At 35.9% G+C, this 25,284-nt stretch overlaps 1 protein-coding gene across 3 annotated transcripts in view; it reads left to right on the top strand.

Moving 5' to 3' along the window:
- drd2b (dopamine receptor D2b) overlaps positions 1-25,284 on the top strand; it is a 247,899-nt gene that overhangs the window by 40,693 nt on the left and 181,922 nt on the right. For all 3 annotated transcript variants that reach the window (XR_007438092.1, XM_007245241.4, XM_007245240.4), the window contains exons 2-3: positions 8,060-8,366; positions 24,714-24,823. Coding sequence is in view for 2 of the 3 variants with exons in the window: in XM_007245241.4 (XP_007245303.3) it covers positions 8,088-8,366; positions 24,714-24,823 (389 nt within the window). In the remaining variant the exon portion in view is untranslated. The remainder of the gene's footprint in view (positions 1-8,059; positions 8,367-24,713; positions 24,824-25,284) is intronic.

Raw genomic sequence — 25,284 nt, 5'->3', positions numbered from 1 at the left:
TGTTTCATAGGCAGTTGTACTAATCCCTTAACTCTGTACTGTATTAAAAAAAATGTTCTGTCTCTGTTTGCACTTCAAGCATAATCTTAATATGACTGGTTATGGTTATACATAGTTAAATTACAAGAGATTTAAGAGAAAAAACACACAAACCATAGTCTTAATATGACTGGTTGTGGTTTGTACTTATTGTTTGCACTATATAAGACCTAGAAAAGTTGTATTTTTATTTTTTATTCTTATTTCTATTCCTTATAGAATCAATGTGTGAGAGAAACCAGTCTGTTAAGTTTGCGGTATATTGTCCAAAGGAAAAAAAAGTTTTCCTTAAAATTTTATTTTTAAATCTCATCTCGTCTCGTTATCGTGAACCCAATATCGTGTCTCGTCTCGTCTCGTGGTATTAGTGTCTCGTCACACCCCTACATTATAGTGTGGTTTGTTTGGCTGGGGGAACATGTCAATGTTATCAGTGTCATTGATTACAAATGTGTGTGTTGTCATATCGCAAAGATGACTTGCATGTTTCTATTTAAAAAATAAAGTTTAGATGTGTAGTTTGGGAAGCAGGCATTGGATTCTCAGAAACACAAGCTCACGCTCAAAATAAGATGACAAAAGAAGACAGTGAAATATTAAGGCAAATCTTTTTTTTTTTTAAATTTTTTTTAAGTAGGCGCATCCCTAGTCCTGATCAATAACTGAAGGTTAAGAGACCTTGGAGAGTTAAATATAATTCAGAAAGTTCTGCCCCACTGAATTATTCATCTCAGTGTGTTTAAGTGTGTCTATATTTTTTACCACCGCTGGGTATAATTTTGAGCACATTGATTTTATAAACCTCTCCCCATTTTTTAATAAAGATGCATGATGCACCCTCACCCTACCACAGATGAAGAGTTTCAAGTAAACGACAGAAAGCCTGATATTCCCATGACATTCCTGCCCATGATTGTTGTATGTAAACTTCTGACCCCAACTGAATCTTCACAACACATGCTACACCTAAGCCTGGCCTACAGGGTGATGTATTCCATTGTGAGCGATGACTGAAATCTGACCTTTCAAAAGCAATTATTAGCGTGTTGAAAAGGGAATTAATGAAGAAAATAGAGAGATCTAATTTAATTACAGTGGATTAAAGTGGATTATTATGGGGCATTAATAAGCCATTAGCTAAGGCTTCAGTAGAACAAATTGTCCACTGACTCTTCTTGGGTTTTTTAAGAGCAGTGTGAAGCACAGTATAATAAAATCTTTCAGCATTTTGGTGAGGGTCATTCGTTATCGAATTTTTGTACAATATATGGATTTGACCTCAATAACACATGCTAACTTCATGTTTTTCCTAAATAGGACCTGTAACATAAATAAACCAGGATTTTTACTTTTTTGACATTGGTTCTATTTTTTCTTTTTTGGATTTATAAATAAAATAGATTATTAAACATTTTAAAAATTAAGAGACCACTTCATTTTTTGAATCAGTTTCGCTAATTTTGCTATTTATAGGTATATGTTTGAGTAAAATGAACATTGTTGTTTTATTCTATAAACTACTTAATTACAAATAAAAATATTGTCATTTAGAGCATTTATTTGCAGAAAATAAGAAATGACTGAAATAACAAAAAAGATGCAGAGCTTTTAGGCCTCAAATAATGCAAAGAATTCATAAAGTTTTAAAAAAAGTTCAAAAATCAATATTTGGTGTTTTTTAATCACAGTTTTTGTGCATCTTGGCATGTTCTCCTCCACCTGTCTTACACACTGCTTTTGGATATTTTTAGTTCAGCTTGATTTGATGGCTTGTGATCATCCATCTTTCTCTTGATTATATTCCAGAGTTTTTAAATTTGGTAAAATCAACTATTTATTTTTTATTTATTTATTTTTTTGCAGTTAAGATGATGTAATATTTTAACATTTACATTTATGGTATTTAGCAGATGCCCTTATCCAGATTGATTCACTTCAAAATTATCTTTAGCTACTTTATTTTTTGTATTGATTTAAGTTGCTTGAAAATGCATCTATAGGTAATGAGAAATAAGACATCAGTTCTCTCAGTGAACTGGGTATCATTCGTATCTGCTGACAGCACGTGATAGGCTGACAGGACAGCATTTATTTTATAACCTGAGGGAAAGCCACTAAGCATATCCATACTTACTGTAGCTTTAATCAATACATACCCAGAGCAGATTACATGGTGAAGAAATTGAGGCCACGGCTGATGGGCTCAGTACTGAGGGGACGATGGCTCTCCTCACAGTTGGCCAGATGACCAGCGAGAGGCTTGAGTGGAAAGAATTTCATCAGATTATAATCAAAACTGATATGTCTCAGAGGATTAAAGCTCTCCCCCAGTGAGCAAAAGGAGCAGTGCTTTATTAGGAACTGAAAGATGGGTGTTTTACTGGTTACTGCTTTAGGTTTTTTACATTTTATTCAGATGAATATAAAACAGCTTGTCAGAAAGCATCACAATTATTAAAGATTAAGCTAATTTGAATCACGTTTGATAAAAATAAATTGTAAATACTTTTTAGTTTTGTAGGGACAGTGCAATGGTGTTTGCTATCTTACACCCCGTCAACAGTCTATTTTCATGCCTTGCACCCGTGCTGTTAAAATAACTCCAGTGTAGAAATAAATCTACACTGATGGGCGTGGTGGTCTGGAAGTGTTTAGGTCAATTTCTTAGGTAAAGTTCTGTGTGCATTATGGTCTTCTAAAAAAGCACAGTAAATGAATTGGCCATGATTTATGTGTTCGAGTGTATAAAAAAGAATTGTTGTTTGTGGTACCTTCCAATGGCTGTGCACCCTGTCCAGGAAATATCCCTACCTTACACCCAGTGATTCCGAGAAGGATACAGATCCTGACCAGGAAATAGAGCATAAGAATGAACATAGATGAATAGATACTTCCTGGTAAATTGTGTTTGCCTGACTACCAGCTTATGAGAAGAACTGTGGCTGCCCTCTGAAAATCAATGAGTTGAATCAGTCACTAAGATTCTTCAAATCGGGCAGTCAAGCACCTTTTTTAAAAAAACAAAGACAAAAAAGCAAAAGAATGACATTTTAGTGAGGAAAGAAATACAAGGACCCCACTAAAAACCTCTGGAATTAAATCAAGAGAAAGCTGGATGGTCACAAGCCATTAAACCAAGCTGAACCGCTTACATTCTTGTGTCAGGAGTGGAATAAGGTCACCCAAAAGCAGTGTGAAAGACTGGTGGAGAGCATGCCAAGATGCGTGAAAACTGTGAATACAATTTAGGGTTGTTCCAAATATGTATACAAATATTGATTTCTGAACTTTTCTAAATGTTTCTAAATGAATATGAGCTTGTTTTCTTTGCTTCATTTATGTTATTTTGACCATTTATCATTTTCTGCAAATAAATGCTCTAAATGATTTTTTATAAATTGTAATTTGGGAGAAATGTTGTTTTTAGTTTACAGAATAAAACAAGAATGTTTATTTTACTCAAACATAAACCTATAAATAAATAGTAAAATCAGAGAAACCGATCATATTGAAGTGGTCTCTTAATGTTTTCCAGAGCTGGATAACAAGACTAACTCTAAAAAGAAAATCCATTTGACGACATGTAGTGGTGTTTTACTGTTGGTAGAAACTATATCTGGGAAGACTGAGAGAGAGACTGATAGAAAAAATATTCCACAAATGCATTTTACATGAGACATTATACAACTCTGGAAAAGTAGGAGACCACTTAAAAATAATGAGTTTCTTTGATTTTACCAAATCTAAAACCTCTGGAATAAAAATCAAGAGGAAGATGGATGCCATCAAACTAAGCTGAACTGCTTGAATTGTTGCACCAGGAGTGACATAAATTATCCAAAAGCAGTGTGCAAGACTGGTGGAGAAGAACATGCCAAGATGCATGAAAACTGTGATTAAAAACCAGAGTTATTCCACTAAATATTGATTTCTGAACTCTTAAAACTTTATGAATATGAACTTGTTGTTTTCTTTGCATTGTTTAATATCTGAATATCTGCTATTTTGTTATTTCAGCCATTTCTAATTTTCTGCAAATAAACGTTCTAAATGACAATATTTTTATTTGGAATTTGGGATAAATGTTGTCTGTAGTTTATAGAATAAAATCACAATGTTTATTTTATTTAAACATATACCTATAAATAGCAAAATAAAGTGGTCTCTTCATTTTTTCCAGAGTTGAATGTAGATAATTAAATTATGCTGCAATTCTGATCATTAATCATATGCTGCGTTTCTGATTTTAAGTGCTCAAAATATAAATGATATAGGGGGAAACATAAATGAATAGTCGACAATTCATATTAAACAGCCAAATCTGATTGTACTGACAACATTTAAATGGGTATGGCTCTAGTATGTAATGAATCCTTTGTTTTATTAGAGATGGTTAAGTATGTAGGAGTTAATGAGTAGCATCATTGCATTCTGTAGTATACTGGAAGAATACCTTAGGCATAGTGTTTGCCTAAAGGTAGTATATTACAAATAATTTGCAGAGGTTTATGTCCTTATATACAAATAATGTCCTATGTTTAATTAGATCTTTGTGTGGTAAAAATCTTTACCCCTTAGCATTATTTCCTAACAAATACAAGCTGAAACACACACATTTCTGATTATTCTCGATTAATTACACTTCACGCTTTTTAGTGATTAGGCTGAGCAGGTAATCTGTTAATTGAAGGAGATTTCCCTCTAGAGGGAAAGTTGTCTGTGTTGCTGGAGGGGGTTTTGTGTGTGTGTGTGTTTTTATCCAATTTAGTGAAAACCAGCCGTGCTGGGGAGGATAAGCACAAGGGGAAAGTGACATGCAGGATTACATCCCCTGTCCTTCATGAGCACAAGGCGTATGATTGAGCCTGAGCACAGATTAGGCTGAAATTCCACACCTACGAGCGTGTCTAATTCTCCATGTGCGGAAAGACTGCTGTGGAAAGAATTTAGAAGGTTGTTCTGATAAAAAAAAGTAAACTGTCAAACACTAATCATGATTAATGATATACATGTATAATGATAAATGAAATTGAATGATTCCATTGTTTTCAGGACTGGCCTAGAAAAACAATGACTAGAAAAAAGCTAAGTAATGCTCAATTGATGAACTCATCCAATGACCTGAATGTGCTGAAGTATCAATCAATACAGCTCTAGAATAAATTAAAAGACCATTATAGTTTCTAAATCAGTTTCTCTGATTTTGCTATTTATAGATATATGTTTGAGTAAAATGAACATTGTTGTTTTATTCTATAACCTACAGACAACATTTCTCCCAAATTCCAAATAAAAATATTGTCATTTAGAGCATTTATTTGCAGACAAAAAAGATAGAAAACAAGAAAACAAGTTCATATTCATAAAGTTTTAAGAGTTCAGAAATCAATATTTGGTGGAATAACCCTGGTTTTTAATCACAGTTTTCATGCATCTTGGCATGTTCTCCTCCACCAGTCTTACACACTGCATTTGGATAACTTTATGCTACTCCTGGTGCAAAAAATTCAAGCAGTTCAGCTTGGTTTGATGGCTTGTGATCATCCATCTTCCTCTTGATTATATTGTAGAGGTTTTTAATTTGATAAAATCAAAGAAACTCATCATTTTTAAGTGGTCTCTTATTTTTCCAGAGCTGTATTATATTATTTAATTAGTCATGCGCTGAGAGATGCGTTCAGGTTTTTGATACCTCTCTGAGGGCCACAAGCGTGCAGAGAATTTATATACACTCTTTCCCAGCCATACATTTCCTGACCATATAATGTAGTGGGCAGAATGCGTGGACATATGCTACATATTAAACCAGAACCATGTCCAAGTTTAGGGGACTATTAGGCTCCAAAAACTGCAGTGTAAATTGTCCTAATTGTTACTTTCAGGGCTTTGATAATTGATAGTAACTGATACTATCAATACTTTTCTAATGGTCATTCTCATGTAATCAAACTCACAAGTAGACAGTTAGCAATATCAAGGTATGCTAAAAATGTACAGAGGTCGTTTCTATGCATTGAATGATAAATCAATAATGTGATTACCATAACAGACATAATGATAAGAATCAAGGGGTCCATCCTCCACAAATGTTATTTTCTGGTCCAGTATTGTGAACAGTTTCCAAACGATAAGAGGCATGTTATTTCAGATCAGAATTTACTTAATTGAAGGCAGCAATGTTTTTAGAAAATGAGGTATGGTGACAGAAATTTTTAACAAGTCATAATTTTCACAGACTCAGTTAAAATAATTGCAGTTTAATTGGTCAAAATCTGCATGAAAAAAGCTTTGTCATGCTAATGATAAAAAAAACAATTTTACCAGCTTTGTGGGAAATAGTGTTGAATAGTGTGAAATAATTTATTTATTTAGGATTGGTAAAAATATGCATGAAATACTGAATCAAATATTTAAGAAAATAAGCCATGGTTTTGACTTGATTGAAAAATTCTGCATTATGAATTAAAATATTGAATAATGTATTTTTTTTATATGAATACAGGCAACATTTATAACCAGTATGTTGATATAATTGATCGAAATGTTGGCAAAGTAGGCCATTTTTGAACCCCAGATTCTTCACTGCAGTCGTGGTGCGAGTTTTCACATCAGCCACCCAGCCAACTTTCCAGTCAAAATGCAGATAGATTTGGATAATGTAGTGGATTTTAATTTAAAATGCAGATTAAATTAAAGTAAATTAAAGTCACCAAAAATGGAAATACTTCAGTAAAGATACACAAAAAAATCTATTTAAGTAGAGTATTTACATTTACTGCATTTCTGTTTACCACTGTTCAGATTAGACATCTTATACAATGATACTTTCACTAAAAAATTATTCAAAAATAAGCAGTAGTTTGTTTAAGCTTAAAACTGTACTTGTAATACTTAATAATAAAAAGCACTTATATATACATAAATATTTATACATTGAACATTTGTATAAGGTGTGTTTGGCATTGTTTCTAAAAAAATGTTTGTATTCAAAATTACAAAATCGAATCATGAATCCAGAACTGTGAATTGAATGAAATGGTGAGCAGAGTGCATTATTAGACCCCTGTTGTTTACATTGTTTACACCTTAGAAAAAATAAAAAAAAATCCTAATTAACATCTGTTTAAAATGTTATGAGAAAATCTCATTGTGAACTCAGTATTGTGAAGCGAATCATGAACATAATGTATTGTTACACCCTTTAAGGCCAGAACCTTGGAGGGAGACGCAGGAATCTGTATCTCTGTGTTGTCCTGCAAATTGTGTAATTTTTTTGCTCCTTTTCAAGTGAACATCAACATCATTTACGAGATGTTAACAAAGATACAGAGAAAATATGGAAGACAAATATTTTTCAAATGTTCTCTGTTTGCTCCATTGGTCAGATGCTTATAATATGTAATATAAATTCATTCAGAATAAGATAGTGAGTGGAGGGGTTTGCTATGCATGCATTTTTCCTTCCATTTCCCATCACTCTGTGGTGTTGATTCTAAAGAAGATAAGAATTTGTGTAAATTTCCAAATCAATAGGAGACGGCCGCTGCGCCTCCCTCGGCGAAGAATCGATGCTTTTTCTCTTTGGCCGTTCAGCCTGCGTTACGGGCTTGAAAGGAAAGGAGGAATGGGAAAGGTGTGCTGGTGCGATGTGGGTGTCTCGGCCATTATCCCCTGCAAATGAAGATTGGTGTGAAGCTTGACAACATTGTTTGAATTCAATGCTTGTTCTCATTGTGCCCTGTGCCGCCCACACCATTGAAAGCACTTGTGATTGCATTTTCCCATTAATTTCTTTTTACTCGGTACCTATCTGTGATTAAAACTATATCAAACGTGCTGGCCTCGGGCCGCATAGTAACTGGAGAGCGATGTAGTGAGAAATGGCGCGGTATGAATATAGAGTGCTTACACCACTTAATGCTCTTTTGAAGAGCTGAGTGCTTTTATGAAGTTCAGCGCTGTAATGTGTGCTGCGCTTTAATGTGATGCGAGGTGATTGACGGGTCTCTCGTTCTCTCAGTTTCAGGCGTCTTCTCTGGCAGCAGCTCATGGATTTCCTCGTGGAGTATGCCGACAACGAGACGTACCATGACAACGGGACGGAGGCCTTCAACAGCACGGGCTGTGAAGCCAAGCACCAGTATAACTACTACGCCATGCTCTTGACACTGCTCATCTTCGTCATCGTCTTCGGCAACGTGCTGGTGTGCATGGCCGTCTCCCGGGAGAAGGCCCTGCAGACCACCACTAATTACTTGATCGTGAGCCTGGCAGTGGCAGACCTCCTGGTGGCTACGCTAGTTATGCCCTGGGTAGTGTATCTGGAGGTGAGTACTTACAGTCCTTACAGTCTGTTATGTTAATCCATGTGACAGAACACATTTAAGGTAGGAGCTGCATTACTGAATGTATTCAATGTATTCAAGCTCAGGTTGGCAGGCAGGTCGCTGGGTACTGTGGATAGACAGCTTTCACAGACGTTTTAACAGACACCCTGCCATAAATGATAGATAGATAGATAGATAGATAGATAGATAGATAGATAGATAGATAGATAGATAGATAGATAGATAGATAGATAGATAGATAGATAGATAGATAGATAGATAGATAGTAGCAGTTACACAACACAGTACAAACAAACAATAGTGGTAGTACAATAGAGAGCACAGTAAGAAATATAAGACTCTAAACTAGAAAATTCTAAACTGAGATTCAAAAATGTATACATAAATATATGAATAAAAAACTATACAAAGTGCAAAAGTACAGGATGTACAGTAAAGTAAAGTATATATAAATCACAATGCTTACAGTATAGAATTAGCAGTTCAGGGGAAGTGTGGAAGTCATTATGCAAACAGAAAATACAAGAAAACTCTTAAAAAGAACTGCTCATATTTGCCTAAAAGTGGTACAATATCTTCCTTTCTTTTCTTGATTCATGAATTGAATTTATGAATTACATGAAAGTTTACCCACATTTGTACAGGACCGTACAATTCATTTTATGTTTCTATTAATATCTTTGAGATAATACATCACAGACATACCATTTATACATTTGCTGAATCTGTAGAGTCTTTCCTTTTGATTGCATCTTTTCACCAGTTCACATCTGGAGTTACGAGGCTATGAAGAACGGCTGGGATTTTCATCACTCCCCAGCGCCTGATTCTTTGCCTGGGTAAAGAAGCAAATTTAGTAGGAAGGTTAAATTTAAAATCGTTCCAGAATTATAAAATAAAAAAGTAACTCTTTAGGGATTTTCTGATTGTCTCTTGGTCAGTTTCATAAAACGTAGACAGACACACAAATCTACAAATTACAAACAACAATTTTCCAAACAAGTTCCCAATAAAGTTATTATTATTGGAAAAATGGGAAAGCATAGAATTTTACATGCCAACATGTTTGTTGAACGCAGAGGCTTAAGGCCTAAAGATTTGCTAACCTAATTCAAAATGCTCTGTCTAGTTAACATGAACAACTGTCTCCAATCAGTTTATCTTTTATTCTTTAACCTTTTATTTCTTTAACTTTTTTTTTTATTTCTTTACAGAATTATTTTGCATAGTAAAGAAAATCTATAGAAATATTTTTTTCTCTAAGACGTCAGGTCCTCTGTTTTTATGTTTATTACTTGCTCATTTATGATTCCTCTGTTTATATCCTTCTATCTTTTACATTTAGCTGTTTTAATAATATTTGTGTTTTCCTGTGAATCGGAGAATAAAAGACATTCAGTCGACTTCTCTGTGATTTATAATTATTCATAGTTAATTTGCTTGAGGATAAAGGAGACTACAAAATTGCTGGTTTATTCAAACATAAAATATTCAACAATGGTTTATTCAACATAAAATGCAATATTTTTAGGATATTTAGATATTAAAATAAATAAATTTATTAATTAATTAAATTAATTATAAAATAATTGACAGCATTAAAACTCAAAAGGCTGACACATTGATTGGTTTATTTCATGTTATGCACAAATCACATCCATGAATAATTAAGAGAATTATGACATGACTTTTTTGCATTCTCACGATACCAAACACACACTGACACGCCCTAAACCAAGCTGTTGATTGCTTGCTTATGCATCACTAAAATAGGGCCCTATGACAACTATAGAAATATTAAGATAATCTTCTGTTTGAATTTTCTTTCTTCTTGTAAGTTTTTTGTAAAAAAAAAATGGCATTGTTAGGATAAATCTGATGTTGTGTATTCTGTCTTGTCTCTGTGAATTGAGCACGATGGTAAATGTGCGTTTGTTTCCGGACACTCAGTGTTGTTTAGTCTAAACTAAATACAGAAGCATTTTCTCATCAGGGTTTTTGTAATGTGTTTTTCATTCTGAACAGCTTGGTCAGCCTCAGAACAGACCCAGCAGTTCTTGTTTTCGTACAGAACTGCTGCAGAACTCTGATTTCTCAGCTATTGGTGTTATTTGGTTGGATAGAATGTTGCGGGGAACACAATCTAAAGGCTTCAGGAAGCTGAGCTGCTGCAGCAGTAGTGGTAATGCAGGCTGCCTAAAGTAATTGTTGTACTAGCTGTGTTTGCCAGCTCCAGGGGAGGCGTTGTGTCCTTTGTCCTTGAAACATGCTGTACTTTAGCATATAAACTGTGAATCCACTGAAGTTCCAAAACAACCTGTGCTCAACAAACCTGAACTGCAAGCTAAGAGCTACAGAGAGGGCGTTTTTAAGAACTGCAGATCTAACAGTCTTTTCACAGAGGATGATCGGTTTTTAAATGCGGTTACCATGGACACTATTACCCTATGATATAATGCAAAACTGTGCAAGTGCAGCAGGAATGAAGGCAGTAGAACATCCAGTGGCATATGTTGACAAAGCAGTGTCTCATCACTTCCTGTGATTTGTAAATTAGTTTGTTAATATTTTGTCTAGTAACCTGACAAATCTTCATTATTAAAATAAGTATATATAATAGTCTATACCTTATAGTATTATTGTTTAGTACACAGGTGTGACGTGTTAGCCCATGTTTTAGGACTGCACATTATTGGAAATATTATGTTTTTTTATTTTTATTTTTTTTACCAGAAATCACGAGAAGCCAACATTTTGACATTTTTAGGACTATAGCGTACTTAAAATCCTTTATTTTTCCCAAAAATCGTCAGTGCACCTTTAAATCTAGTATGCCTTACGTATAAATTTTACCAGTCAGGTTGTAGAGAGCAGTAAAGCCACTCCGCTTAAGTGCAGCGCATTATAGTTTAGTTCTATAGTTTAGTTCTCCAACATGAGACTTGAGATCGGAGCAGTATTAGCATTAGCTGCTAACTGTGCTAAGAACTAATTCTGTTGCAGTTTAGAGGTGAGTATTAATGGTCTGTAGGCTGCTCCTAACCTTGGCTAGCATTGCTGGAGCAGCATTAGCAGTCTTTGCTAACCGCGCTAAGCGTTAGTTAGCTCTTTCGCCGTTCAGAGGCAAGTATGTCAGCCTGTAGGCTGCTCCTAACCCCACCTAGCACTGCTGGAGCAGCATAAGCATTACTGCTAATTAGATCTTTTGCCATTCCGAGGTGAGTATATCAGACTGCCTTCCTGTTTACTGTGTTAAAACAGGCTACGTAGGACGATCCGCTAACTTATATAACCCTGAGTTACCAGAACACTGAGGAACCCTGGCTAGCCCTAATGGAAACTTGGAAATCTAAATAAAATAAACGGAAGTGTTTACTCACCCAAATATACAGTTTTTAGAAGCGAAATCTGTGTGGATTAACATCGAGTGCTCGCTTGACCTTACAAATAATGCACCTTATAATCCGGTGCACCTTATAGTGCAAAAATAAGGTAATAACAGACTCTGTGTATCCAAGATTGGGATAAAATATTTATTTTGACTTTGCACATGACATTGTGCTTCCTGCAGTGTAACTACTGCACACATTGTAATAACAATGGTGGGACTGTATATATTGCAGCCATAATATGTTTAATTAAATGACATTACTTCATAAAAATCTTTTTCTGTTTTAACTTAGATATTAAAGAGATAAATATCAAACACTTGCTCTATGCACTGCATGTTAAACACAATCAAATTTGATTGTTGTGTCTTAATAAACCCAGTAAGTACAGTCTTCAGCTAAAGCAGAACATTGTGGGAACAGGCAGCTGAGAACTTTAATAGAGATGGAGGATGAAAGGAGCTCTTAGACCAGAATAAAACAGTTATGCATAGCAATGCTTTCACCCAGAACTTAGAGACGAAGAAAAGCTAAAACACGACTTGTATCTTAAAAGCCAAATACGCTGAGAAGCTTCAGTGTGCCTATTAGACAGAAAGGAGCAAGGAAATCTCTGTTGAAAAATGGAAGAGATGTCCTGATGCATTTAGTTTAACCACACGTATCATCTGCCAACTGTGGCTCAAGACCTGAACGTTCTCTCCCCTGAAAGTTCACGTCAGCTGGTTTCCATCTCGGCGTTTTGCTTTTTAAAGCCTAATTGAGCACCTGTGCAGCTGCTCTATGAAACTTGGATGAGCCTCCATATTATTGTTTAAAATCAAAGAGCAGTCTTTCTGCTGGTATTTCCATTTTTCCCTCAAAACGTCCGGTGGCTGGACACAGTTGACTCTCTGTGTAGTGTAGGTCAAGTGAAAGGACAGAGGCATGGTGCAGTTGAAAGGAAAATGGATGAATGAGTGTCTACACCCCCGTGGCACACCCACTGAGGGTCACTGCCGAGTCATGCAACAATGCGGGATAATGGCTCAGGGCATCTCGGGCCACTTCAGCCGGCAAAAGCAGCTCTCTGCAGATTTGGTTTGATGGGTTGCACAGATGACTGGCACTGAAGTGCATCTAGCCAAGGAACGATGACCAGTTTCAGTGGTGTACTCTCTTATGTTGTATTTTATATTGAAAATACAATGATAATCACTCTGCTTATTTATAAAAAAATTTGCATTGTGATAACCTGTCGATTGATGTGTACTATGCACTTATACCAGTGCTGGGTAATATGACCTCAAATAAATATCATAATTTGAACATTTAAACATATGTTAATGAATGATAATGGGGCGGGGGGTGAATGTTACTGAGTGATTAGTTTTGTTAAGCAACAACTAGTGCGTTAACTATATCATTAAATATTGGTAAAGTACATTTTTAAATTACTATAACAAAATTTCTATTCAGTAAAAGCATAGCAGCAGGTTTTCTGACATGTGTTTTGCACTATTGGTGCTTTTGCAGTGCATGGCACCTTCACCACTTAATATTCCATTAGGAATATTTGGTCCCAGGTAATTTGGAAGCAGGTAATTTGTGGTACTTGCTCACTTGTTGTTCCTAATGAGCCGAGTAACATGAAAACATGAAGTGTAAATTTTACAGAGCACTGACTGACCAGAGAGAATCGTTACTCTATGCAATAAAAAAGGCCACAAAGCACAATCCTGTATGGTCAAAGATCATTTCTGATGATGTTTAACCACTGTGCAAAGTGGCTTTGACTATAAAGGTAGGAAATTGTATTTTTCTGTAAGTTAAAATCCTTTAATTTTCCCAAAAATCGTCAGTGTGCCTTATAATCTGGAGTGCCGTATGTATGAATTCTACTAGTCAGGTTGTAAGGAGCAGTAAAGCCTCTCTGCTTAAGTGCAGCGTTATACAGGAGTTTTAGTTTAGTTTTTCCAGCAACGAGACTCAAAAAATTGAGCAGTATTAGTAATAGTATTAGTCGCTAACCGCAGCTCTAGCCCTTTTGCCATTCAGAGGTGAGTATATCGAACAATCAGGGTTTCTCAGTGTAGTGCTGTCGGATGGCATTTACTAGTGCTAAGCGCTGCTAACTGTGCTGAAATATTGGAAATATAAGCTTTACTCACCCAAATAAATAGTTTTTAGAAAATATTTTTGTTGTAAGAATTACAGTATTGTTTCTTTAGGTGCCCCCAGCAGCTAGACCTGCTGAATTAGAGGGGAAACATGGCGACACCCTTGTTCCTTACTAGTGTCGCATTAAATGTGCCATAGAATCCGATGCGCCTTGTGTATAAAAATAGACCAAAAAACAGTCATTTATTGATAGTACACCTTATAATACGGTGCGCCTTATATTCTGTAAAATACGATAATCAAATCAGTCAAGAGGAGGCAGGAGAACAGTCAGAGTGGATTTTAATAGGTTATTACTCTAGTAAATTTGAACACATTTCTTGAATACTAAACATATAAGCACAGAATGCCACATTATGCACTCAGAATACATTAAAAAATAAAATAAAAATAATTTTACTGAATCATAATAGGCAGACTAGCAAATGATTGTCTTTTATTTTTTGTTTGCTTTTTTATTCCTTATTTTTTTCCCATTTTCACACCAATTTAGAAGACCATTTTCCCAATTTACTTACTAGGACTCCCCTACCACTAGTAATGCCCCCAACACTACGAGGCAAGGACTAGAACCTCTTTTCAGACTGCCACTGATGTAGTATTACTGGGTAGCCAGTGTGCAATCCTTGGATCATAGTGGCAGTGCCTGGAGCACCCGGAGCCGTATGGCTGCGTTATGTAAGACAATTTCAATTTTAGATCAGATTGGCAGCTAATTCTCAGAACTATGTAGCGCAGAATATGATCTAAACACATCATCCTAATGGTAGCATCTGGACTTCATGTCAGAAAAAAACTGTGAAATGATGATTTTCTTCTGACTTTTTTTAGACATCGAGCAAAAACTCAAAGGTGCTGAATGACATTAGAGCACATTTATTCAAATATGTTTTTTTTTCTGCTGTCACGCGCTCAGAAGTCTGTGTGACAGACAATTTCTTATGACACGACATTCCACTTGTCTTCTCTGGTGATTTTGCTGCTGAGTCAGTCTTCCAGTACAGTGCGTCCTTTAATTATAAACCCTGACTGCCAAGACAACCATTTATAATGCAAACATTCTGCACAAGGGAAGTGACATCTTTTGTATGGGAGCTGGTAACAGGCACAGTCATTTCGTGAAGCAGTGCTGATGTTTTTTCTGCTTGTCTGAGCCTGTGTTTGGGGCTGTGAGTGTCGGGAATGATGAAACCACACTAGATATTGCAATATTCCATGATACAAAAAAAACAAAACCCGTACGACATAGAATTTTGTTATTACTGTAAGTTATTTAAATAAGTCGCTGTGGTGTATATTGCTCATCCATAATTATGAGAGCACAGAGCATAGCACTGAAGCGTGACTCATCCTATGCTAATAAGCATAGCATGAGGACGCCTTTGCCTTTAGCGCCTAATTGAAATTGCGCCACGTAGCATCCGAGCATCCAGCTAATTGAAATTCAGATTCGGAGAACACCTAGAGCTGCAGGTAAGCAGTGTGTGTGTGTGTGTTTCTGTTTGTGTGTGTGTGTGTGTGAGCTGAGCTGACACTACTGCTGGAGTGGAAGATATTCTGGTTGCCTCATTTACTAAAGCCCACAGACACCTAGCTGGTGCAAACGAAAAACGGCTGATTCATCATGACTCAAGTTCATGCTGGTTTGGCTTTATTTGACTACATCTCACCGAGCAGGCCTCCTGCGTTACCCCACTGTTGCCATGGAGCTTCATTGTACCTTGCTAATTGTACTTCCTTGATATAGACACAGATAAGTGCTGATTGGATTAACAGGACATTAATTACGTCCCTGAAAGCAAACAGTGGTGCTAAGGTGAGAAAGGAGCTTTAATTCCTGCTAAAGTCATAAGCAGAAGAAATTGAGCCAAGCCGACAGCAGAGATGCTTAATGATGCTCCTCACGCTGTCTGAGAGCATTACTCAGGCTTTCTGTCAAAAGTATGTGCTTCAGGTACTGAGTAAACACTATCCTGCAAGAACTCACTGTACCTGAGAAGCTGTTCGAGAGAAAGCACAAGTCCAACATTGCAATAAAAGCTGTAGAACCAGATATCCGGATATAAACACAGTAATAGAGTGCATTATGTCATCAGAGAAAAATGTTCCAATTAAATTTAGTAAGTTACATGTAAAGTGCTTAAATTGTGGATCGTTTTGACTATAAACAGCGGTACCATACAATATCAACACAATCCTACTTATGTAACTTTCCACCTGAAAAGACCAGGTAAGGGGCTCTGAGTGGTTCAGCAGGCTTAGCGCTGCTACTATGATCGGGAGATCGCCGGTTCGAATCCTGTTCCTGGTAGATGGTGCTCTCTCCCCACATCACTCCAAAGGGTGATGATGATCAGCACAAGGCGTCTGTGAGCTGATGTATCAGAACCGAGTCGCTGCACTTTGGCAACGCTACATCAGCAGCAGTTCAAAAAGAGGCGGTGGCTGACTTCACATGTATCAGAGGAGGCATGTGCTAGTTTTTGAGAGTTATCAGGGTACAGTCATTTTCTACAAGTCCTCTGTTCTCTTGGTTCTGTACACCTTTACTATGCGCGTGCTTCCCTTTGCATTATTCTCATGGCATTGTTTGGCAACATGGTTTGATCTTTCATCCATATGCAGACAACACTCAGTTCTATATTCGCAAAAAAAATCGATAATGCCATCCATTTTGAATTCATGCAGGGGGCTAAAGAAACATAACTGGAGTTTTAATCTACACAGCTTTCTCTCCTGAAGACTGTTCATGTGGGTGAGTAAAGCGCTTCTGTTTATTTACAGTAAGCTTAGATATTATTCATTATTATATATTATTAATAGCATGGGTAGCAGCAGCGCTAGCCTTAGTAAGCAGCAGCAATTAAATGCTAGTAAATGCCACCCGACAGCACAACACTGAGGAACCCTTGTTTTAACATGGTAAACGCACAGACAGCGAAAGAACTAGCACTGAGGTTAGCTGCTAATGCTAATACTGCTCCATCCTCAGTGCTGGAGAAACTTTACTGTTTCTTACAACCTGACTGGTAAAATTCATACATAAGGCGCACTGAATTATAAGATGCACTGTCAATTTTTGGTAAAAAAAAATAAAACAGATTTTAAGTGCGCCTGAAAAATATGGTAATCTGCAGTTGACAATATCCATTGCTAGTGCATTTGTGTCCTCCTTTTAAATGCTGTTTTAAACACACTATTCTTCAATCTTCTCACTTTTTCACTTCTCAGTGTTTCTAGACACCTTTTTAAAAACCTGTGGAGGTGTGACAGTTTATGTAATTGTTTTTGACCCAGGTTTAAATTGTAAGAATGGTTGACAGTGAGTTAAAGGCAGAATTTGATTGGTGTAAGTATCCCAATTTCTATGCTGTTCCTGTACATAGTTGATGAATTAACAAACTTGATAAAAACGTACATGAGCCGCTTCATCGTGGTCAACCCAACATCTCAGCCATATAGCCACAGAGGAAATGCTCAGCCATTGCTAAATTCATAAATGCACTGAAAGTTTTCTGGTCCATGAGCAGGTCTGTGTTTCAGTAATATCCAGACTGCAAATGCTTCACTAAAAACTAACATAATAATGTGGAGAGTATTTGCTCCCAAGGAACCACTAGACTAGACAAAACATAGCAATAATAGTTCTTTTTTTTGTAGGCGAGTCTCTGCTGCAGCGCTTGTAGAATTTATATTTAGAGAGTTTAACCTTGGTGACTCTAGAGGTCACAGGCAATATGCCAGTAGAGCTCTACTCTCTTGCTAAAGGACGCTGAAACTCATCTGGTCATTTCTTTTCTGGTTTAATAATGGATGAGAAGTGCTCTGAGTTTTCTCACATTGATTTGGGAATTTGAGAGTGAGGAGACGAGGAGGAACTGCTCCTGATTTAGAAGTTGTTTAGAGACTCTAAAACTGAGTCCCATCAACACATGTAGAGAAAACAAGTAGTGCCAAACTAGAGCCATTGATTTTTGACAAACTACTTCATCTGATTTGGCAGAACGATGATGGTATTCTTAGAATTGCAGCATATCTTGTATCTCCTAAGCACTACTCAGATGGGATTAGTTTTATCTGGGGAGGTGGGGTAATGTAATTATTATCAGAGATTTAAGTCCTGTCTGAATGCACCATGTCATTCATTTTCATGGGCTTTATATAGGACTGGAAACTTAATCTAATTAATTTGATTAATTGAATTAATGGTTTAATGCGATTTTCAAAATGGGTTAATCGAGATTGTACATCTTTACACACTGAAGCTGTCAGAGGGAATCTTAGTAGATAGACATTTACTTCTGTCAATAACCTGTAAAGAACTTTTTTGTGGCAGGGATTTCATATATTTCACTTTTCCTTAACTGAAATATAAGGACATTATGTTTACACTGTGTTTAATATAAAAGCTGCGTGTAAGGTTGAATGGGCTGCTTAATGTTTGGCAAATAAAAAAACTAAATAAAAAGCTAAATAAACTAAATAACTAAAACTAAACTAAAAAAATTGAATTAAATGTAAAGTAAACAATGTTTTGCACATCACTTTAAATGGTGCTGTTTGTTTACAAATAAAAAAAATACGTTCTTATGTAAGAACTAAAAATGTAATCATAATATAATTAAAGAATATTGAGATTATTATTCTTTTTTCTTTACATTTTACCCAGCCCTAACGGTACATTTGGTCGTCATTAATGATCCCAGCGCATATACATTATTTTAAACGAGCTGTAAAAAAAAAATAAAAATAAAAAAATAATTGTGAATTGGCATGTGGGTTAATAGTTATTTTTATCCTGCAGAAAAATAAGTTTTTTACAGCTTTCCTTCAGCATGGAGGAGCTCAAGAAGTCTTTTTTAATTGTGAATGTCACAGAGACCTCAGCTCGCTCAAGTCTGTGGTATACCCCAAGTCATTGTATAGCATAACCTCTAATTTTCTAATAAAAACTGTTACTGTGGCTTATAAGATTCTCATAAAAGTTATCATCACATGTTTTTGAGGTGACAGCAGTGTGTAAATTGAGTAGCCACTCCCATCAAGTTTTTCTATTCTTAATTTTTTGAGACATTCTGTTGTAAAAATGCATTACTTCACCTCCTCATGTTAATTATTTGCAAAACATGCTGTATTGGGCTTGCATTTTCCTGGATAGCAGACATAGAGAAGGTAAAAAAAAAAGGCTATGGCTGGAGATGGAGTGCTGGGGGATCCAGCAGGGGGAGACTTGTGATTTAAACTGAAATTTCTATCTCACAGATGAAATATCAACCAGATGAGACTATTATTGGTAAATGGAGGGAATGTAGTTATGTGGTGTCCTGGAGTCCTGACTGTGCCGCTAATGTTCCACTCTTATTGATCATGACCTTCCCCTGATCAGCTTCTAATCTTCTGATATTTGGAAAAGTGCAGGCCTGCTGTTATAAACTGACACCCTAGTGTTTATTGAATGCTTTATTGAATTTAAGGTGCTTAACACAAATTTGTTTTTCTTTTCAGTCTGTTTAGTACAGGACTGTTCTTCACTTCTTAAAAAAATAAAGGTTCTACAAAGAGTTACTGGAGTGACAGTTTCTTAGAAGAAACTATTTGTAAAAGAGATGAGAAAGAGATTAAAGTGCACATTTACTTCACCCTCCTGTTATGTTACGGATCAAATTGACCCAATTTTAAGTTTGAAGATCTAGGAAAAATAGTTAAAAGTATTTTTTTATTATGGAACTTCTTCTGCTTGTCTTAAGAAGTTACAAATATTTGCAACCACCCCCTGCAAAAACAAAAACTAAAACAACGTTGCAATGTTATGTTGCAATGTTATGTAAAACTATTGTATTTTATATGTTGGTTTTTCAAAAGTAATAAAGTAGTAAAACATTAAAAAAGTTTTAACTTGTATTTTTTGTGAAAAACGAGTGAATTATCTTAATTGAACCACTACCTGTTAGAGGTAAGGAACACCATTGAACTAAATATTGGTAGAATAATTAGTAATGGAGTTAGTAATGAAATATTTACACTGCTTGTTAGGATTTTTTTTTTTTTTTCATATATTTTTTGGATAATTAAACATGCACCGGCTCAAACAAACCCTGGAACACCATTGCTGTTCGTGAAAAATGAACATAATAAATTAAAAGATACAGTGCTAGTTACAGATGTTAGTAAGCTTTATTCCAACTTAAGCATGTCACAGTTCATACAATTAACTTTACTTTTAGTGGTGTTAGGAAATAGCAGAATATTTAAAGTGTAGGAACATGCCCTAAACCCCTTATCCTAATTTAACATAACACACAATACATAGCATCTAAGGCTGTGTTCACATTACAAGCCATGTTGCTCAAATCTAATTTTTTGCTCAGATCAGATTTGGCTATCTTGATGGTTCACAATCATAAGTGAGCTGTATCTGTGTTCAATGTGAATGAATCTGTCCCTGAAATGCGCACATGCCTCACATGCGCACATTGATACTGTATAAACATCACCTTCTTCCTCAACGTCAAAAAACCTCATATTTGAGAGACGACTTTTTATAAAGGTGTAACGGATGTGTTAGCAGCTCATATGTGGAGCATCTTTTTCTGGAGTGGAGAAACAGCAAACAGCTGGTCTGAAGTACACGCTCAGGTTGAGGAGGTGAAAAAAGGCCAGGTGGTTTGATTTTGCTGTTTTTTGAAGCTATAGCTGCACAGCTGCACAAAGAGATTTGTGGATATATCTGAATTAGGACCTCATATGAATGCAACTCAAATCGGATTTGAAAAAAATGGGATTTGGCACTTTCACACAGCCACGAAAAAATGAAATCTGAGCCAAATTGATGAAAAAAATTCTGATTTAAATCACTTCAGCCTGGTACTGTGAACATAGCCTATACATGCCTGTGATGAGTCTTTGCAACCCTTTACCGCCCATCTCTTATCTTTAACTTTACTGGATATCTCTCCTTCCTGAATCCACTTATCAGAAAAGGTGGACTGGCTGCTCTACAAGCAGAAGCCATCTGAGCTCCAGCACAAAGTTTTCTCCACTCTAATAAAAAAAGTCCTTCTAACCAACAAAGATCATTTTGATTAATGACAGTTTAGTTCAATTTTTTTCTCAAAACTTACAGTTAAACCCAAATGAAGCATACACAGTATTGAAAACCTTTGAAAGCACACTTTCAGAAATAAACTTTACTTAAAATCAATTTATTTTAACTAGAAATGACACACCGTTATCAAAAGGTATCAGTATCTGATTCAGTGTATTGGGCCGACACTGAATCAGATATCAAATGGGAAAAAACAAGAAATCTGATCAGATCCTGAAACAATTAACATACACTTTATTTGATGAAATGTTGACTGCATTTTCTTTCTGTCGGGAAGTTTGAGCATAATTGCCAACTTTTATGAGCTCATCTTCAGTAAAGACATAAGCTGCGTCAAGGCAGGAGTGTGTTGGTCACACCTGTGGAATAGACTAAAGAGGCTTTGTGCAAAGGTGTGAAAAGTATCCCCATTCATTACTCAGGTAGAAGTATAGGTACTAGGGTTTAACATACTTCTTTATCATGTATCAACTCAAGCTTTTTTTACTCAAGCAAAAGTGTAAAAGTACTGGTTTCAAAACTACTTAAAGTATAAAAGTAAAAGTAATGTAAGGAAAAAATGACATTGAGGGAAAAAGCTTAGGCTGCACCACAGGAGCCTATAGTGCACTATCCCCCACCCCCTCCCCAAAACACATTTTTCTAAAGCCATAATGACTATAATATTAATATTAATTTTAATATTGTAAAATTAAAGATGCACTGGGCTCCCTGTTTCGGATGCATTAAATGCCCATAAAAATTAATGCATTTTAGTGTAAGGTAAATATATTAAAGAAGCTTATTTGGGACATTTCGCTCTTTGAGTTCTCTTGAGTGTCTTGAACTACGGATCATCTTCGTATTAGAATACATACGTCTGCTATGTTCTTGCTGGAGAGTGGGCGTGATGTAATGTGCAGGTGCAATGCATCATGTATAAACCAGTAGGATTTCGGAAGGGTATATGTTTATACTTCTTATCCAACCACAATCAAATTCATTCTATCCGGATATAGAGATTAAACTGGATAGGCTTTATTCTAAATGATGAGAAGCCGGAATGAAAACAAGCTGAAAAGAAATAGAAGAAAGAAGGAGAAGGAAATAGAAGAAAGAAGGTTCAGATAATTGTGTGAAAATGTAAGAAGCAGAAGTAAAAATTCGTCTGGAAAATATTTACTCCAGTAAAGTATAGATAACCAACATGTCTAGTTATGGAACTAGCCTCTGGCCAGTCTCTGGCTTTTTAGTAACTTTATTTGGAAACGTCACATTATGACATTAAGGCGTGAAATTCAGCGTGTAATCTTTAATGTAATGTAATGAACTTGTGCTCCTAATTCCTGGTTTTCCACCATTTTTACCTAGTTTTCGTTGTTTTCTCCAGATTTTCCCTTTACCTTAAATGTAAGCAGGGCATTGTGGGTAACAAAGGGCCAGCTGTATTCCTGGCTGTTTATGAAGGATCTTTAACTTTGGAACAGTAGCGTTTTGTGATGTAGCAGCTTAAAAAAAACTACAGTATGGAACTGGTATTAGTTTGGGCCAATATTTAGTATCTGTACAGGAAATGTATTGTGGCTAGTTTTTAGAATTCCAGGACTGTAAAATGCATAACATGGTCAAGAGTTGCCACTTGGCAACAGGAACAGTATAAGAGCATTATATCCCTTATAAAGGATGAGTGTCTGTAAGAGATGGAATACTTTTTTATGATGGTACAAAAATAGAAAGAAGGTAGGCAAGCGATATGGAGCAACACAAAGGCAGTCTTCTGTACAGGAGGCTGTCAGTTTGATAGACTTCCTTCAGCGGTGTGATTCTTGTAGGAGTCTGACAGATAGACCCACATTGACAGGTTGATATGACATAAAGAAACCGATTGTTTATAGTCTGACTGAGAGAATACAGGGCAGATTTTTATTTTTGAACAATTTCCTGCCATAAAGATGCTATAAATAAGAACAAAAAGAAGCTCAAGATGCTGTCAGAGGGTCTTAACTTGTGAAATTGTGTACAGTATGGATTTGCAGTAGTTCTGCTCTGACACTTGCCAGACTGTTCTTTAAACTTTGCATTAGCAATGAAAAACAATGAAATTGTACACAAAAACTGATTTTACTGCCCAAGCACAACATTAATCATTCTTCATTTTCATGAAAATCTGCTGCATCAGTTACAAATGAGCTGCTTTGTCTGAAAAAAAAATTAGCCCCTACCATGAGAATTTTAAACACTTAAAAAATAATAATAAAGGTGCTGGAAAAGAGTTTTATTAAGAACTACACCTCTTACTGGATTGTTGACAGTCTTTAGAGAACCTTTAACCCATGAATCCATGTCAAATTATAGTTTAATCAACATTGAATTATGTGTAGATTATATTTTACAAGATGATTCTGATATCATTGATATTGAGATATTACTTTTCTGCAATTAATATAGATATATATTGCATTACATAGATTACAATTCATTTTAATTTCTACATTGTAAACTCTGAAAAAGAAAGCTTTTTTTAGATTGAGGCAGAAGTAAGACAACTAAAAGATTATTCACTAAGTTTTTCAATGTACACTGCCTGGCCTAAAAAAAGTAAATGATCTGGTGTTGCTGCAGTTGGTCAGGTCTGGGTTCAGCAACAGTATGTGCTGAAAGAATGAGGTCAGCTGACTACCTGAATATACTGAATATAGACCAGGTTATTCCATCAATAGATTTTTTCTTCCCTGATGGCACAAACATATTCCAAGATGATAATGTCAGGATTCATGGTGCTGGAACTGTGAAAGAGTGGTTCAGGGAGCATGAGATTGAAATACATTTTGTGACATTGCAGAAGCTTATTGAAACAATGCCACAGTGAATACTTGCTGCAAACAAAGCTAAAAACGGTCCAACTAAATATTAGAGTGTGGTACTTTTTTGTCGACTTTTTTTGGCAAGGCAGTCCTCATAAAATTATAACAATGATCATATTAATAAGACAAAGACAGATAATTGATTCCAAGTTAAAATTTAAACATTGATAGGGGCTCCAAGTCGTCCAGGGTTGCAGTAATTAGGCTTTTTAAGAGCTTTCATAGGTCTCCAAAAATCATTTGTCTTTATTGCCTTTTATCTGTCTATCCATCCATCCATTTATCCATCAATTCATCTGCCCACCCATACACCCATTCATCATCTTATCTTTTAATTGATTTATCGATGTCTAGAGCAATAAAATAAGTCTCACAAACATACAGTATAATTGATTGCAATATGTCAGCATCCTAAACAAGACAATAGCCCAGTTGGGATTTGCACACAATTGATTGTAAGTCTGACAGGCTTAAAGAAAGATTATTCATAACCTCTGTTTATTATATGTTTATAGCATATGCTCTCTGTAAGTCTCCTAGCTCCTCTGAAGACACAGACTCCATTACTCATGTCACACAAAAGCTTTCCACATGCTTGTGATGAATAAAACACGTTTTTCCAGTGTTAGCTTGCTGTTATCAGTGGAATTATCCAGAAAAAATATACATGAGCCAACAGCACTGTTGTTTTTTATTCCTTCCCTGCTGACAACTAGTGATCAAACTGTTGTGAATAATTGAATATGAACATTTGACAGGATGCACACCTCTAATGCTTATTTTATGCATTTAAACATTTCTAATCAGATTTTTCCAATCTGTGTTGCAGGTTGTGGGAGAGTGGCGGTTCAGTAAAATCCACTGTGACATCTTTGTCACTCTGGACGTCATGATGTGCACAGCCAGCATCCTTAATCTGTGTGCTATTAGTATTGACAGGTAGGTCTACCATGAAATTGCCATCAATCCAGAGAGGGCTGAGAAATGGCCCGACTAAACGACATGCATACTGTAGATCGATGGGGTTGTGTTTGCCGGAGTGAGGGAGAGCGAGGAGAGCGAGAGCGAGAGTCTCTGAGTTTGCTGAGTATATAAACGTGTCGACTTGTTCTCTAAAGGTTTCTTGGGGTGTTCATAACAACAGCAAGAGATTTGAGGTGACTTTGCACAGGATTTGCTTTATGGATTTGAGTTTATCAGAACTGTTTAGAGTATGCATCCAGTCTCAGCTGTAGATTTTATGAAAGTATTTTCAAAGAAATTGTTGCAAAAATAGTTGCACCCAGAAATAGGTCTCGGACTCCACTGAGTTATTCAGAAAGAAGAAAAAAGGTTGCCAGAAACAGTACTTGATAAAAAATTTAGACTGATATGAGTTAAACAACACGCCAGACGCCTTG

Source organism: Astyanax mexicanus, chromosome 1, assembly GCF_023375975.1.
Source record: "Astyanax mexicanus isolate ESR-SI-001 chromosome 1, AstMex3_surface, whole genome shotgun sequence".
Lineage (NCBI taxonomy): Eukaryota > Metazoa > Chordata > Actinopteri > Characiformes > Acestrorhamphidae > Astyanax > Astyanax mexicanus.
The sequence above is the reverse complement of the archived record's forward strand: the minus strand, read 5'-3'. Positions and strand labels throughout refer to the sequence as shown.